This window comes from Emys orbicularis, chromosome 1 (assembly GCF_028017835.1).
Source record: "Emys orbicularis isolate rEmyOrb1 chromosome 1, rEmyOrb1.hap1, whole genome shotgun sequence".
NCBI lineage: Eukaryota > Metazoa > Chordata > Testudines > Emydidae > Emys > Emys orbicularis.
The window spans coordinates 24,011,820-24,028,729 of record NC_088683.1 but is presented as its reverse complement, the minus strand read 5'-3'; the positions used below and the strand labels follow the sequence as shown (position 1 = coordinate 24,028,729).

The 16,910-nt window shown below is 42.4% G+C and overlaps 1 protein-coding gene across 1 annotated transcript in view; it reads right to left on the bottom strand.

Moving 5' to 3' along the window:
• HGF (hepatocyte growth factor) overlaps positions 1 to 15,797 on the bottom strand; it is a 59,592-nt gene extending 43,795 nt beyond the window's left edge. The window contains exons 1-5 of the mRNA XM_065417057.1: positions 15,754 to 15,797; positions 15,479 to 15,682; positions 11,589 to 11,701; positions 10,785 to 10,899; positions 1,602 to 1,744 (exon numbers count right to left, since the gene is read on the bottom strand). Of these exons, the coding sequence (XP_065273129.1) occupies positions 1,602 to 1,744; positions 10,785 to 10,899; positions 11,589 to 11,701; positions 15,479 to 15,682; positions 15,754 to 15,797 (619 nt within the window). The remainder of the gene's footprint in view (positions 1 to 1,601; positions 1,745 to 10,784; positions 10,900 to 11,588; positions 11,702 to 15,478; positions 15,683 to 15,753) is intronic.
• Between the last annotated feature and the right edge of the window lie 1,113 nt (positions 15,798 to 16,910).

Genomic DNA, 16,910 nt, shown 5'->3' with positions numbered 1-16,910 from the left:
AGACACTACCTATGCTGATAGGAGGGATTCTCCCATTGGCATAGGTAATCCACCTCCCCAAGATGCAGTAGCTAGGTTGATGGAAGAATTCTTCTATCAACGTAGCACTGTATACTCGGGGACTTGGGTCAGTTTAACAATTCCACTCACCCTGGAAAATCCACATCCCTGATCAATGTAGCTAAATTAACCTAATTTTCTAGTGTAGACCAAGCCTTAGAAAATGATAATTTAGGCAGTTAGAGAATGAATTCTTCAGTCAAATCATCAGCCAAGAAGCCCTTGATCTTGCATTCAGCTGCAGGTCTAATCCCAGCGGGAGCGCACTTTAGATTCAGGCTGTAAATTTTGGTTCTTGGTCCAACAGAGCCTGGATTTGTTAGCCTTCCTAGCATATTGCAAAGCTTACTCCAAATGCCAGCAGTAAAGAAGGGAATAGGCTGATTAGCAGGGTAGAAGGGCTTGGATTTGAGGTAAATAAGGCAGTCATATTAATATATTCCTGAACTGTAGAACTGCTGAGCCCAACACTTAGAATCTATATACTGAATATCATTGACCACATTTTGTGACATGCCGAAGGGAAGGCATGGGATTTAATGCTATAAAAATCAAAATAAATAAATCAATATAAGAGGAAAGGAACAGCTTCCATATGAGGAGAGATTAAAAAGATTGGGACTGTTCATCTTAGAAAATAGACGACTAATGGGGGATATGATAGAGGACTATAAAATCATGAATGGTGTGGGAATAGGGAAGCGTTATTTACCCTTTCACATAATACAAGAACTAGGAGTGACAGAATGAAGTTAATTGGCAGCAGGTTTACTGGAAGTATTTCTTCATACAACACACAGTCAACCTGTGGAACTTGTTCCAAGGGGATGCTGTGAAGGCCAAAAGTGTAACTGGGTTCATAAAAGAATTAGATAAGCTAATGGAGGATAGGTCTATCAATGGCTACTAGCCAAAATGGTCAGAAATGTAACACCACACTCAGGGTGTCCCTTCACCTCCAACTGACGGAAGCTGGGACGGACAACTGGATCACTTGAAATTTCCTTGTTCTGTTCATTCAGTGGCACAGGCCACTGTCAGAAGACAGGATAAATAATTAGTCTTACCTAGCATAGCTATTCTTATGTTCTTATTTATAAATATCAGTTGATGGAACGCACCCAATCAGAATGCTCTACAGCAATTACATTGACCAATGTTCCTTACAGATTGTCACATGAGCCTCATTTGAAAGGTGAAACAATAATTAATTTTCAGAATTCATCCGCAAATCCATTATCTAGCAAAACTCAACTCAACATTAACTACGGACCTGCAACAGGTGCTTTCATAATGTACTGAACACAACAGAAATTGTTAGCTGATCTGTAGTGGACTAGAGAGCTGTTCAAATGATCTCATTTGTGTGATAAGCACATCATTACTCAAACACCTCTTGCTAAATCAGTCATTCTTACTAAGAATTGAGCCATTCTTTGTTCAAAGCCCAAATAGAAATACTCTCTAATAACTAATAACAGTTACATACTTGCTTCCAGGGCAGAAGAGACATTTCTATGGTATCAACTGTGTCATGTTACCTTCTGAACAGAGAGGAATGTCACAGACTTCATGGCGTATCTCTGGATTGCTTGTAAAACACCAAGGCCCTCCTTCTTCCCCTCGGGGATTCCGACAGTAGTTTTCCTGTAGGTCTTTACCCCGATAGCTCGAAGGCAAAAAGCTAGTTTTAAAATGACAATCATTACAGTATAAGAGCATGCAAACTTTGTTGTAAATCTTACTGTATTCATGAATACTTACAGCTTATGAAACTCTTGCTTTCTTTTCCGCACACGCTATATGTGCCTGCGCACACATCCATATATCTCTACCTTAAATTTCATACTGTTTCTCATTTTAACATACAACAAGACCAAAGCTAGATTCAGCCATCTTTATTCCTGTTGTGTAACACCTTACTCAGCAACTAAGTCCACTGATTTCACCCCAGGGTCTCCTATATTTAAATGTGCTTGTCAAATAGATGCAGAGTTGAAGTAATGTACAGTAATTAAGTTTATCACATAAATGAGGTAATTTAACGGTAATCTAATCCACTAAATTTCTATTGTGTTCAGTAATATAGCCATAGATAGATCTAGTCTAATGGTGCTACACAACCTGAGTAGAGGTAGCAGAAACTGTCCCTTAGATTGTGTGTTCTCAGTCCAGGTGGATCACCTTTCTTTATGGATAGATGGGAGAGCTGTACTGAAACTTTTTTTCTGTTGTAATATGGGTTTAAGATATGAAAACCACTGTATGACAACTACAGACCCAGACTCTTTACATATTATAAAAACAACTCCATTATACTTTACACTTGGAGTAACCATACCCAAGCATTGCATTCTGGAATGTGTTTCCATCCTGTTCCAATATAAACTTTGACATTCCGATGCTGCGTAAGGAGACCAAGTAGGAAATTAGCATCATGTTCCTGCAGAGAGTTTTGGAGCAACATTTCCAACCACCAAACTAAGTGAAGTATTTAAGATATTACTTCACCCACTTTGTCCCTCTCATATACTGTAACCAAAACAACAACACTGCAAAAAACAATTTTGCCATCTGATATGGAAACTCCACAACACAAAGAAGATGGAAGACAAACTTAACAGCAACATCTACTTCCTGAGCAAATGCAAGAAACAAAACAACATCCCTAGAGAACTCACCATCTATAACCCTCTGACAACCACATACAACTCTGAACAACTCTGCAAAAGGATTTCAGAAAAACTGAGGTGCAATCTCCTGCACCTCACATATTCTGGAAGGGACCACCTCAAACGAGAAATCATCACATGCTCCCACACAATGGAAGGGAAAAGTGAGGAAACCTACCTGGAGATCATACAAGAAACCCAAAACAACTATCAAAATACCTGCTGACAGCCATGCAACACAAAAACAAAAGTGGAACCATCTATAACAACAACAACTCCAAAACCCTCAGAACTTCACCTCCAAGATAAACCAGGGCACAAGGACCTACCACATGGACACTACACAACACCCCAAAAATCAACAGCCTATCACAATTACCCTAACTGGAACTGAATTACCAGTATTCTCCAAGGGACTGAACTCCTATCCCACCATTGAAACTGATACCACACTGACATGTGGAGAACTGGAAGAATTCTTTCGCTGACTCTCTCTCAAAGAATTACTTCACAACAAAGTTGACATCAACCAGAACTACCATGTCCCCACCGACAGTCATAAATAAAAAAGAATTATCTGACTGGACACCCATCAGTGGAGGAAATGACACACTTGATCATTACATCACAAAAGACTGTGGAATCCTGAAACATCATATCCACCACAATCTCTCCACTGCCAAGAGGTCAGCTATACAGTCCCTGAAATCCAGCCACCATACAGTGATCAAAGCAGCAGCCAAAGTGAACACCCTCATAGTCCTCAGCTGTGATCATCAACAAGGCCAACTGACAAGTCTCCAACACCACCCTCCTATAAGGAATTCAAAGAAGACCCCCACACCACAAAGGAATTTAAGGATATCATCACATCCTTCCCCAGACAACTCCAAGAGAAACTCTACAACCTCCTCCCTCATGAACCTACCCCAGGGAACTTCTACATGTTTCCCCAAGATACACAAATTAGCGAAACTAGGCAGACCCACCATATCTGGCCACAGCATGCTTATGAATATGAGAACTCACAGAAATCATCCTCAAAACACTCACCACAAAAAGGGCAAGTTTTCTCCAGGACACAAGCGACTTCATCCAGAAACTTCACAACATTAACAAGCTCCCTCAGCACAACGTACTTGCCACCATGGAAGTCACCTCCCTATCTACCAATATCCCTCACCATGACAGCCTCTCTGCCTGCCTCAGATATCTTCACAACAATGAACGACACTCATATATCCACCCAAAACACATCAAACTCATCCATTCCATCTCACCCTTAAGAACTTTACATTCAACAATCACTTTTTTCCAAACCACGGAAATAGCCATGAATACTAGGATGGCTCCCCAACATGCCAACTTCTTCATAGGTCACCTCAAGGAAAAATTTCTGGAAATATGCACCATAAACCAATGAAATACCTGATATACATCAATGATATTTTTATCGTCTGGACAGATGACCTAAACTCCCTCAGAGATTTTCACCACAAGTTCACCAACCACCACCTATCCTTCACTCTCTCTAGAACACTCCCATACCAGCATCAACTTCCAGGACACTATGATCAGCTTCTGTAATGGAAAGCTACCGAAAACTATACACAAGAAGCCCATAGATCACCAGACTTACCTTCAAAGATCCAGTAACCACCCCAGACACACCAAGAAATCTGTTATCTACAGCCAGGCAATCAGATACCACAGAATATGCTCCAAGAAGAAAGCCTGAGATACACACCTTAACACACTTAAAACCACCTTCACCAAACAAGGACACGCCACCAGAGAAGTAGATCACCTCATGGAATAGCTTACACAAACACCTCAAGAGAACCTGCTTCAATACAGAAAAAAAAACCCAAACCCTGACTGTATACCCCTAGTTGTCACTTATCACCCCACACTGAAACTCTCATGAGGTATCATCAAATAATTACAACTCATACCTGATGGGGACCACATCCTGAAAGAAATCTTTCCCAAACCCTCTCTTCTGGCCTTCAAACAACCACCAAAGCTCACCAAGCTCATAATCAGAAGCATGCTCCCTATAGACCAGGACTTACGAACTCAAAGCAGCACCAGACCCTGTCAAAACAACAGATACAAAACGTGCAGCCATGCTACAATGATCAACACCACCCACAACACACCTTTCAAGATCCAAACGTATATCACCACATGTGGTGTACCTCATCCAGTCCATCAAATATCCCATCCTTTAACTTGTCCCTGCTCAGATTTAAATCAAAACCTGTTCCAGTACAAGGATTTAAGGTAAAATGAAGCACCAGAACCAATCTGTGAGCTTTGGGGCACTGGACAAATCCAACTAAGTTTGTAACATTGGGCCTGACGTAGCAGACAGAGTCATGTCCGGAGATAGATATCGGCAAAAACAGAGGGTTGGTCAGAAATTAGGAAGATGTGCTACTCGCCTGCAATGATCAAACTTAAGAAAAGGTTGGAGTTTGGGTTCTGGTTCTTTTTATGAACTGGAGTGATATGTGAACCAATTCTTAAGTTTCCAGAATCTGTTTGCCCATGTCTAATTCATGTTTTAGTCCCATTCTTGTTTTAGTTCCATTTGCAGTGAGAAAAGATGACGCTTTGTGAAAAGTGAAAGAATAACTTTTGGAATCAAATCACTGGAAAGTTTCTATCAATGTACCCTTACCCTGGGATTATCTGAATATAGTGAGGATATTTTGTAATATTACATATTTATAAATTTTAAAGGAAGGCTATATGGCTCATAATACTAGCAATGAGAATCAGAGCCTTTCACGTCTTGGTCATTCATTTATAGCCATCTCAGCCAAGCTGGTAATGAGCAATGCCAGGATATGTCTTTGGTAGTATATGAAATAGTTGGTGTTCTTAGTACAGTAGTTAATGGATGTGTCTCTATACTGCAAAAACAAAAACACGCTTTGATTAGTACTAATTGTCACCCTTGTTGGCAGTCTTATTAGAGAAGCCAGACTGAGCGGGCATGGAGTCTACATGTTAGTCTACCCTCCAGGTGAGAACAGAATTGAGGCACAATGAGTCGGCAGCATGAAGAAGCTTGAAGTGTTCCTGCCAGGTATCTGCTCTGTGAATAACCAAAAGACCATATCCATGGTTCTCAGTCTTGCATTTTTCACAGCATTATATTCACTCATTTCTTTAAAAAGCTAATACAACTGCTTTTCTACACACTCTCAGAGTAAAAAGGGTTATACAGAGAGAGAAACAAAGGCATTAGATGTGATGCCACAGGTCACTGCAGTCAGTAGAAAGATTCCCATTGATTTCAGTGGATTTTGGATCATTCCCTTAGGGAGGTAGGACTGCAGTAAAGTAAAAAAATATATTTCCTGTGTTTAGTGATGAGCCCTTTGGAGCGAGTACTTCAGTCTGTATCTTAGGACTTGGGATTTGCTCTAATTACAGCCATTGGTGTAGCGGGACTGGTGAAACTCCCACTGTAGACAGGAAAAGACACTATTTGCACTAGTAGAGCTTACCCCTGCTTGAAACTGGGGTAAATTCTCCAGAGCTAATAGCTAATCTGCTTGTCTATGCTGGGGGGTACAGTAGTGCTACGGCTGTCATCAGTGCAAATCCCAATTTAGAAGAGACTACACTTGCATTTTACTCTTTAAACTGAATTAACCAGTTGTTGTACTCATACAGCAGAACTGATCCAACTCATACAAGAAATACAAGAACAGCTTACAGTTGCTGCCTCACTTGGCTAACTTCATGGTATGAAAGAATAACAAAAGGGGAAAAAAAGGAAAATCCCTACCCACTCCCACTCACCCCACCAAAAATGTATTTTTGTCTTTTTTTAACCTTTGGTTAATTAAATCTTGGAACAGACTGAGTTGGAAAATATCCCGGTTACTCACATCCTGGTTGCAATCAGCACGATGTGGTAGCATAATTGAATGGGAGTTTTTCCTATTCTTGGTCCTTGGAGAGAATAATTTTCCTCATTTTACCATTGCCCACTGCATATTTGTTCCTTTTTTATTCTTCTGCATTTTCATCACATAACTCTCTCAAAACATCTTAGACCTTGTCTACACGTGTGGTGGTAAGTATGGTATGTGCAGCTACAAGCTCAGTGAAAAGCAAGATAAAGACAGCTCTAGGCAAACTTTTCTGATGGAGAATACATCTCGTGTATGTGTTAAGGGGTGTGCCACTGAACGTTAGAGTATTTCATTTTATTATTTTACCATCACAGAGTCTCTCAGCTCAGAAATAACCATTACAAAAGCCTGACAACAGTGAATCCAATTTACCCCAGGATCAGGATCAAAACCATTTCTGAAATCATTCACACCTTCCCATGTCTGCCTTGTCTATTTAATTTGTAATCTCTTCAGAGCAAGAAATGTGTCTCACTCTATATTTGTACAGTGCCAAGAACAATGGAGCCTAGGCTTGTCAACCCTCCAGGTTTCGCCAGGAGTCTCCTGGAATCAGGCCCTATCTCCCAGAGGCTACTGAAGCCAAACTGGGAGATTTTAGGGCGCTAAAAGTCCAGCTGCACAATTGGATTAAGGCAGGCTCCCTGCCTGCCCTGGCCCCACACTGCTCCCAGAAGCAGCTGGCACATTCCTGCAGCCCCTGGGGGTGGGAGTGGGGAGGCGGTCTCCACACGCTGCCCAAAGCGCCGACTCCGCAGCTCCCACTGGCCGGAAACTGTGGCCAATGGGAGCTTCAGAGGCGGCACCTGCAAGCAGGGGCAGCGCACGGAGCCCCCTGCCCCCCCCTCCAGGGGCCGCAGGAGCATGCCAGCCACTTCCAGGAATGATACGGGGCCAGGGCAGGCAGGGAGCCTGCCTTAGCCCCACTGTGCTGCCGACCGGGAGCCACCTGAGGTAAGTGCCGCCCAGCCAGAGCCTGCCCCTCCTGCACCCCAATCCCCTGACCCAGCTCTGAGTCCCCTCCTGCACCCAAACTCCCTCCCAGAGCTTGCACCCTACTCCTGTACCCCAACCCCAGTCTCAGCCCGGAGCCCCCTCCCACACTCCAAACTCCTTGGCCACAGCCCAGAGCCCACACCCCCTCCCGCTACCCAACTCCCTGCCCCAGCTCGGTGACAGTGAGTGAGGGTGGGGGAGAGTGAGTGACGGAGGGAGGGGGGATGGAGTGAGCGGGGTGGGGCAGGGGCGTTTGGGTTTGTATGATTAGACAGTTGGCAACCCTAATGGGGCCTCAGGTTTGGTTGGGGCCTCTAGGCACAACTGTAATATAGAGTAATAACAATAACAATAGCATAATCATTTTAACATCAAAGCACAACCTTCCAGAGTATGGAGTAAGTACAAGTTTTGAGGAAAAGCTTATACAAAATGACTAAACTTAATTTCTTTCCATGAGTATGAAAAAACGATTTGTTTCCACAATTGCTACCTTGTGATAACCAGATGTTGTGACAAAACTGACCTAATAACTCCCACCCTACATGTTAGTCAATTCCAAACACTCCACTGTTTGCTTCCATTCCATCTCACTCAAGCCTCCAATGATGAAATCAAATTTTCTGATGTTGAGAAACAAAATTAGCATGTGACCACCTTGTTTATCATGACCTTTTCAAACAAAATCTATTGCGCAAGGCGGGAGGAAATCAGCTTCACAGCATGCTTCTCAGATGAGTAGCCATCCAAATTCATTACTACAATGCAAAAGTAAAACTGCTAAAGATATTAACCAAATACATTTACAGTAAACCAACTTCTGTATGCTGCTACCACTGAAGTTAATGGGAGTTTTGCCACTGACACTGAAGAAAGTAGTATCTGAGAATGACTCTGAAAGGTAATGAGTGCTGAGGTCTCAAGTGCTGTGTGAGCTAAGGACTCTGAGTTCCTTTCAGGATCAGGCCCTAAGCTCAAGAATTAAGTCCTATAGCTATTGTACCATTCTCCAATTATTGCTGTGTTATTATTTAATCGTATATATTATATATAAAATCCTAAATCTGAAAGGAAATATAAACCAAAACAATTCTCCATGCATTTATTATGACTAGTTCTAAAAATGATAGCCAGTACTCTCAAATCCTCTACAGACTGCATGCAACTCCACTTTAAGGCCAACTTCCTCTGAGAAACTCTTTCATGAGTGAGGTTAGTTTCTAAACCGTACTTAAAAGGACAGAGTGGTAATGCTCCTCCGGAAATGAACGGGAAGTCATTCATTGATTTGTTTATTGATTTCAAATACCTATCCCAAGCTCAAGGTGCCTTAACAAAGCTTATAATCCACAAGATTTGCAACATGAACCAAACTATAGAGACAATTGTAAGCACCCAAAACAGATAAACTAACACCCCCAAACCCGCCACTCTATATTCGTAATACTATCCCTTTCCCAAAGGCCTGGGAGGGAAGTCAAAAGGTGGGCGTTGCAGAATTTTACAGTGCACTGCAAATTTAAGGGACAAATTCTGCTCTCAATTACTGTTCACTAATGTAAATCTGGAGTTACTTCACTTCTCAGTGTAAATGAGGGCAGAACTTGGCTCTTGCATCTTTAACGTCAAATTATAGATCTCTAATGTCTAGAAGGGATCATCTCATCCATAATATGTATAGATAGCTGTAAATATATGACAGGTTTCAGAGTAGCAGCCGTGTTAGTCTGTATCCGCAAAAAGAACAGGAGTACTTGTGGCACCTTAGAGACTAACAAATTTATTAGAGCATAAGCTTTCGTGGGCTACAACCCACTTCTTCGGATGCATATAGACTCTATATGCATCCGAAGAAGTGGGTTGTAGCCCACGAAAGCTTATGCTCTAATAAATTTGTTAGTCTCTAAGGTGCCACAAGTACTCCTGTTCTTTTTGTAAATATATGATACACTGACTTTAAAAATATATAGACTTTGATGGTTCCCAGGGTTGGTATTAAGACTCCAGTGTGGTTAACTCCCATTTAAAAAAGAAATAGCCTAATTGGTTAGACGGATTGGCTGGATTTGGATGCTAGGGCCATCAGCAGAAAGGAAGAAGAAGACTGCTCTTTAATCCTCCTGATCAGCCCTAATGCAGCTCCTTGCTCCTACCCTCTGTTCACCTCTCATCATTTGTCCTCTCTTCACTGTCCTCAGCTACAAGACAAGACACTGCTTAAAACTGCTGTGGAGCCAACTGCTTGGCCCATAGCACTCGGCTGGCTGGACACACCTTTAATCAGCACCTTCCTTCAGAGCTAAGTGTGGTACAGGTTAGAAATCCTACACCCATCACCCACCATGCTTCCACTAAGTGCATTCCAGAAGCAGCATCCTCCACTGAGTAATCGTCATGCAGCAGCACTTGCCTCCGCCCAACCCCCAGTAGCAATTTCCTTCCAGAAATACATCCCAACTCCTTCCACCCAGCACAACCATCCACTCTGCAGCAGCCAGAAGCACAAAGAAGCACTCTGTGCCCCCCCTGCCCCCTGCCCCATCCACCCCTGTTTCTGAAATATACACCATCATGCTATCTTGGGGGCATTTGTGGTTATTAAAAGTAATCTCAATATTAAAAATGTGCATCTATAAAAGATAATGATCTTGGAAGCCCTGGCAAAAGTAAATATGACTGTTTTGGATCACAGGCAGAGAAAGTTTGTGGCTCCTAAGACTTCCTTAATTGTTTGATCTGGGATATGAATTAGGCCATAACTAGGTTACAGAATTCAATGGAGCAACTCAGTTACTCAGTGGTATAACTGAATTCAGAATCTAGTCTACCATCTATCCCAAAAATCCTTCATTTTAAATATAGGTGGGTAACTGGAAAGGTCCCAGTTAGAAAATGCCTAATATTTCTGGGTCCAGTCATTTCAGAGACTGAGAGGTGAAATGCCTGAAGTTTTGGAACAAGAGTAGGGTCAAAGACCCATTACTCATTTGTAAAATTAAAAATGAATCAGGAGCTACACCCCACCATACATGTTTGTACTCCATGTTCTTTAACTTCAATGTACAGAATACCAGCAGAGTTCCAAAAGAGTCTGCCCTTCTTATGTTCAGACTATGCTTACCTGTGCTCGTGGGGTATCATAGAATTCCATGCCTGACACTGGATGCCACTTTTGGTAACTGATATTGTTCCCTTGTAGTTTGCGCCTTTACCGATGATACAGTTTCTAATGTAGTCTGTTGGAAGAAAATAGGGGGGGGGGGAATAAGAACCTAGTGGAAAGTCTTGTTTACTTGTTGAAAATGAGCGCTGGTAAACATTTTTTGAACGAAAAGGATTTTTGTTGAAAAAGTAGCCTTTTTTTTCCAGAAAAGTTTTATGGGTTTTTTTTTCTAGAAAGGCATACCGCTTTTTGTGCAAAAGCTAAAAAACAATGATAATGTCATGTCATAATTTTTAGCGTTTCCACAAAGTGCCTTTTTTTTCAAAATACTTAATCCTAAACATTATCAAAAATGCTACTGAAAAGGTAATTTAAATGTTTCATTTACCAAAAGCACGTGCTGAGCACTTTCAACTCACACTGACATCAGTGACCCAAACAGGAGCAACACTAAATCCTATGGCAATAACCCACTGGATTAGGCCCTTAAATAGTAAAGTAAGCAGCAGTGCAATCCAGCACATAATATGGTACATAAATACCAAAGGTCACAAAACTGAGGCTCTTAAATATACAGTTCATCACTGAGCTGTGTATCTCAGCAAAGATAAAGGGCATCTTTTAAACAGAGAGTTTTAAGGCACAACACATCAGCTCCTCGAATGCACAAACCATCCTTTCCTCAGGCAAGACACACAGTCATAAAGGTCACTTGCTGACTCCCTTCTCCGTAGCACTGTGCTTGGGGAATAAATCTGTTACCTTTCTTTTCATATAGATCAAACGCATGGTCTTGCTTCTTCCTCACTCCATTCGTCATGCTATTGAAAGAGAACCAATGGCATCGTTTTGTAGCTTTGTCAAAAGCAAAGGCCCTGAAACGAAAATCTCAATGAGGAAAGGAATCCTACATGGTTTACAGCAATGATAGATGACATACCAATGAATATACTATGACAATAGATCTATTTTTACTGGGAAACGCACAGAAGCAGCCCAAATTGGTATTTAAACCCACGACTGTGCTGACAAGCATACAGAAACAAATAAATTAAGTGGTTGTGGTTGTAGCACTAAATACCAGTTTTGCTGCTTGCACTAATTTCAGATTTCACTTGTCATTAAAAATCTCTATTTTAAAAGTAAGACTAATGTGGCTGAGGCAGTACATGAAGCCCCAGTTGTGCTCTTTTCTAAAAAAGACATTCCCTTCTGCTATAAGAGGTGTGGAAAGAAAGGGATATATACTGCATTGAACCGCATAGGCCAAATTCATTACTCATATAATTAGATGCAACTCAGTTGACTTCAATTCAGTGGACTTACACTAGATATGAATGTGGCTGATTAAGTTGAAAATAATGACAATACCCTGTACCTATACGAAATCTTCCACCCCAGGATCTCAAACATTAATTGAAAATTGCATGCCTCACAGGGGTGTAGAAAGTATTTCACTCATGTTTCTTAAAGATAAATGGAAGCTCAAAGCGGAGTCAGGAATATTATTGTTAATTATTACAATTATGATAATCCCTTTTCCTCCCATCCCTGTCCTTTGCTGTTGTTTCGTTCCACTCCACTCCTGACTTCTTTGCCTCTTCTCTCCCACTGCAAAGTATGTCCCTCTAAACTCAGCCTCTTTCTTCTCCAACCTTTGCTTTCTCCACTCTGCTTTGGTGCTACTCAGCCCTCGGCTCTCTGTGAGCTGAGGGGTGAAAACATTATCTACTATCTCATGACCAACCAGACTTCCTCTGCTACAGGTGTGTCCACTCCTCCTTCAGTTCCACTTTATTCTTTCCCAAAATAGCACCATTTCTCCAGCTTTACTGACTCCCACTATTTCTGCAGCCTTATTAATAGACTTTAAAAATCTTGACTCCTTCCTAAAATCCCGCATATCCTAATGCCACAAACCACTGTCTCTTTGCAAGATGTCATTGCCTTTTTCGAAGAAAAAATGTTATAAGATAAGATGCGACTTCCCTCCCCTTCATCTTCTCCCCCATCACCACCAACAACGTTTCTCATCCCTTCTCTAACCACTCTACCTGTTCTTTGGACTCCAACCCCTCCAAACTACTAACCTTAATCCCTCTGCCACTTCTTCAGCCTCTCTTCTGCCCAGTTCTCCTAAAGATGCCATATCTGATCTCCTCTTTTCTGACAAAAATCAACCATTGACCCCCATCTGCCTCTCCAAATAGATTCTCATTTCCCTTCTTCTCTTCACTTCTAAACTCACTGAATGCATCATTTACAACCATTTCCTTGAGTACCTCCTCCAGCTTCATCTTGGATATTTTCTAGTCTAGCTTTTGCCCTCGCCACACAAAGATTTCTAACAATCTTTTCCTAACCACATTTTCAGGGCTGTTACACTCCCCAAAATTATTTTTTATTATGATGATGATGATTGGAACTGACAGTGAACCAAAAAGTAAATTGTTCTCACAGCTTGACTGGTCAATTTTATCTTATGTATATAGTCATTTTCATTTTTGATTGTCACACACTAGCACAATGCTGAGGATTGGGCTCCCAACTCTAAGGGGAAAGTTAAACATTGATTCTTTTAAATATTTATATTCATTTCTAAACATTTATTTTTCACTGGCATTAAAGAAATCCTGTTGCCCTCTGTGCACTTTATATCAATACTTAGGGCCAAATACTGTATCAATTGCCTTAGGGCCAAAACCCAGATATACCAATTGAGGGCCCTGGATACATAAAATCAGTCCAGTTAATGCTGCCTGAGAGGGCTGGTTTCTGGGAGCCTAGGCAAGGCTTTTTCCTACAGTGCATGGAGCTGTGCATCATGGAAATCTCTGTCTGACACTGTGGAGGGGGGGTTGGTGGTAGCCTAGGGAAGCAGTAGATGCTGGGCCAGTGGATCCATGATTAGGCAGATCTGACATTCATTCTAACTCATGAAGCAAGTGAACGTCAGAAGCAGGACAGTGCTGCCACTCTGCCAGCTGGATGCAGGATTCCTCCCATCCCACACTCCTCCCAAGCCCTTGTATATCGCCCTTGTATATCTCCCCAGTACACAGCCTTTTTATTCAGCCTGTGCACAAAGGAAAGGATTTGCCCCTGAATGAATGCAACAGCCACAGTCGTGATGGAAAATCCTTCACAAATGAGAAAGTAATGAAAAAATATGAGCAGTTCTAGATTATTTTTCATAATGGATTAAAATAACACACATGTATTAACCTACTTTTCAGGATACAGCAGCCAGAGCAGCCACAACTCGTGAAAGCTTGAAGCAATTTTCCTGAGCAGATGTAGGAATTTAGCATTGTTCAAAGTCTGGCAGAGTTCAGAAATAATTTTTATATTATGCAACCTAAGTAATTTTATTGTGGGCCCCATTTCTGCACTCCTCCAGCTCAGCTCAATGGGCAGGATCCCATGCTGTCTTGAATCTTATGTATGACCTGATCAAGTTCCCACTGAAGACAATGGGAGTTATGACTCTTACTTCAGTGGGGACAGGATTAAGTCCATAGCCATGTGAAAAGTGAGTGTCAGTTGGGTGCAAAATATTACCTACCATTCTCATCAGGTAGCATTTTACACCCACCTGGCACTCATTTTTCACAGATGTACATGAGTACACAAGGAGCAAGGCAGTGGGGGGTGGGGGGGGAGAGGAAATCAGACCTAAGGACCTTAGGGGCCAGAACTTGCACCATTGTTGGTGACTTTCGTGGGAGAAGGACCAGGCTCTATATGAGTATCTCTGCAAGGGAGGTTCTCTAAATAAAGCATCTGATCCTGGTCCCATTTGTAGTCAATAGTAAAACTTCCACTGCCGTCAGTGTTGGTGGATCCTATTTTCCAGCACAGGAGTTATCTGCATCTCTCCTCTGCAATCATTTTCTTTCATTTGTAGTCACACCCATAGATTAATACAGGCCAGAGGGAAAATTCAGGTCCATTGCATAGTGGACAAAATACTGTGTTTTATTCCAAAAGAGAGTATAGATCAAGCTTACTGTAGGCAGGGAAGAAATCAGCAGCAAGGTGTGTTGAAAAAGACAGCAGGCACCTCAAGATATTTATCGCTCAGAGTTTCAATTTGTAATTATTATGCAGCCCAAAATGTTTGATCACATTGTACCAGAGATTCTACGTACATGCCAATGAACTTCAGCCATGCACTTAACTGTGTTCCATGTGTGGAATTCCCATTGAAGTCAACATGAGTAACATGTAAAGGATGAAGGCAGAATATGGCTTAAAGTGGTACTGCAGCAATGCAGCTGTAATGTACAACAATAATCATTTTATAAGTAATGGGGAAATGGAGAAAACTCAGACACTCTTCTGTAACAACAACAAACCTAAAACAAGCCATCCACATCTTAATTCGAGCACATTTCTTTAGATCTAGTATGCAAAAAAAATTACAGATTGCACTGGTAAAGAAATCCGAGCTCCTCCAATTTCACGTTAAGGGTTTGAGAAGACCAGAGAATCTCTGATCACGAAGAACAAGATCACAGCTGTCAAAACACAAACTTCAGGCTATACACTCTATCCAAGGTGGCAGTCCCACTGATGTGAAGGTAAGTGGTGTGCTTGGCTAGACGTCACTTTAATAATGAAACAAAAATATTAGAGATGTAATAACTTACTTGCAAGGGAACGAAAAGCCTTTATTCCTGCTGCATCTCTTGGCACATTGCTCTGTGGTGTTTAACAACTTGGTTTTTCCCACTAGCGATAGGTCTGATCTAATTAGCATAGTCTCGCCTGTCTTTTTGAAGTCATGAAGAGCATTTCTCCTTTTCCCTTTGCCCTCTGTGGAAGAACCCAATAAGATAAAAGAAAAGACACACCTTTAAGGAGAGCAATCAAGATAATGATTTCACTCAACAATATATGAAGTTTATTAAGAAACCAAACCCACATCAGCTCCCACAGCATGGAGGGGAAAATGTCACTTGCAGTCATTGATCTGCATTCATTCAAACACAGAGATCTTTTAAAAATACAGCAGATAATTTCAGTTAAACAATTGTATAAGGCACTAGTCTAAAAAAGTAGGCAAGAGTCGGTGCCAGGAGCACATCACTTATATTTCAAGCTTTACTTTTTTCTCTCCTCTGTACAAGTTGCAGCAATGCAGGTTACAAAAGATGCTCAGCAGCCAGGGCCGGCTCTGGCTTTTTGGCCGCTCCAAGCAAAAAAAAAAACGGGGCAGCCAGAACGGCAAAGCAAAAAAAAACAAACAAAAAAACCTGCGGCGCAGCCGGAGCGCGGGTGCAGGGGGACCGGCTGGGGGGGGGCGGGAGGGAGAGAAAAGGGGGCGGGCAGGGGTACAGCAGGGGCGCTGCCACGCGGCCCCTCCCGCTGCGCCACTTCCTACCGCCTACCGCGAGGGTTCCGCTCCGGTCGGCGGGGAGGGAAGGAAGAGGAGTGCCCTGCAGGGTGCTCTGGTTCTCCGCGCCGCCGCCCCCTACAGGGCGGCTGGAGCGGAACAAGAACAAACAAACAAACAAACAAAAAGCGGCCGTGCCGCCCTAGGATTGGGCAGAATGCCGCCTCCAACAATCTGCCGCCCCAAGCACCAGCTTGCTCAGCTGGTGCCTGGAGCCAGCCCTGTCAGCAGCAATTAGATTATAAAAGAGGTTCACTAGAGCCTGTTACTTTTTGCAAATATAGACCACAGGCCTGATTCTTCATTACCTTGGACCATGTGTAGGTTATTTGTGCCAGTGCAAGGTGAGTTTAAAATGCTACCAGGTCAGAATGGTAGCATTTTACATTCATTGTGCAATGGTGTAAATGACTACACAAGAGGCAGGGCAGAAGAGAATCAGGCCCCATGTCTCAGAACAGACTTCTACCAACTACAGGAGGGTTCCCAGGAGCTCCTGATTAAAAGTCCACCATCCCGTTATATGGAAGGCTATGATGAGCTCATTCCTTCACTGGATGCTGCTCAACCAACCATCCAAGAGACAGGGCTGGCTCTACGTTTTTTGCTGCCCCAAGCAAAAACATTTTTGGCTGCCCCCCACCCCAGACCTGGGCTCTCCCTCTCCCCCCCCCCCCAACTGCACC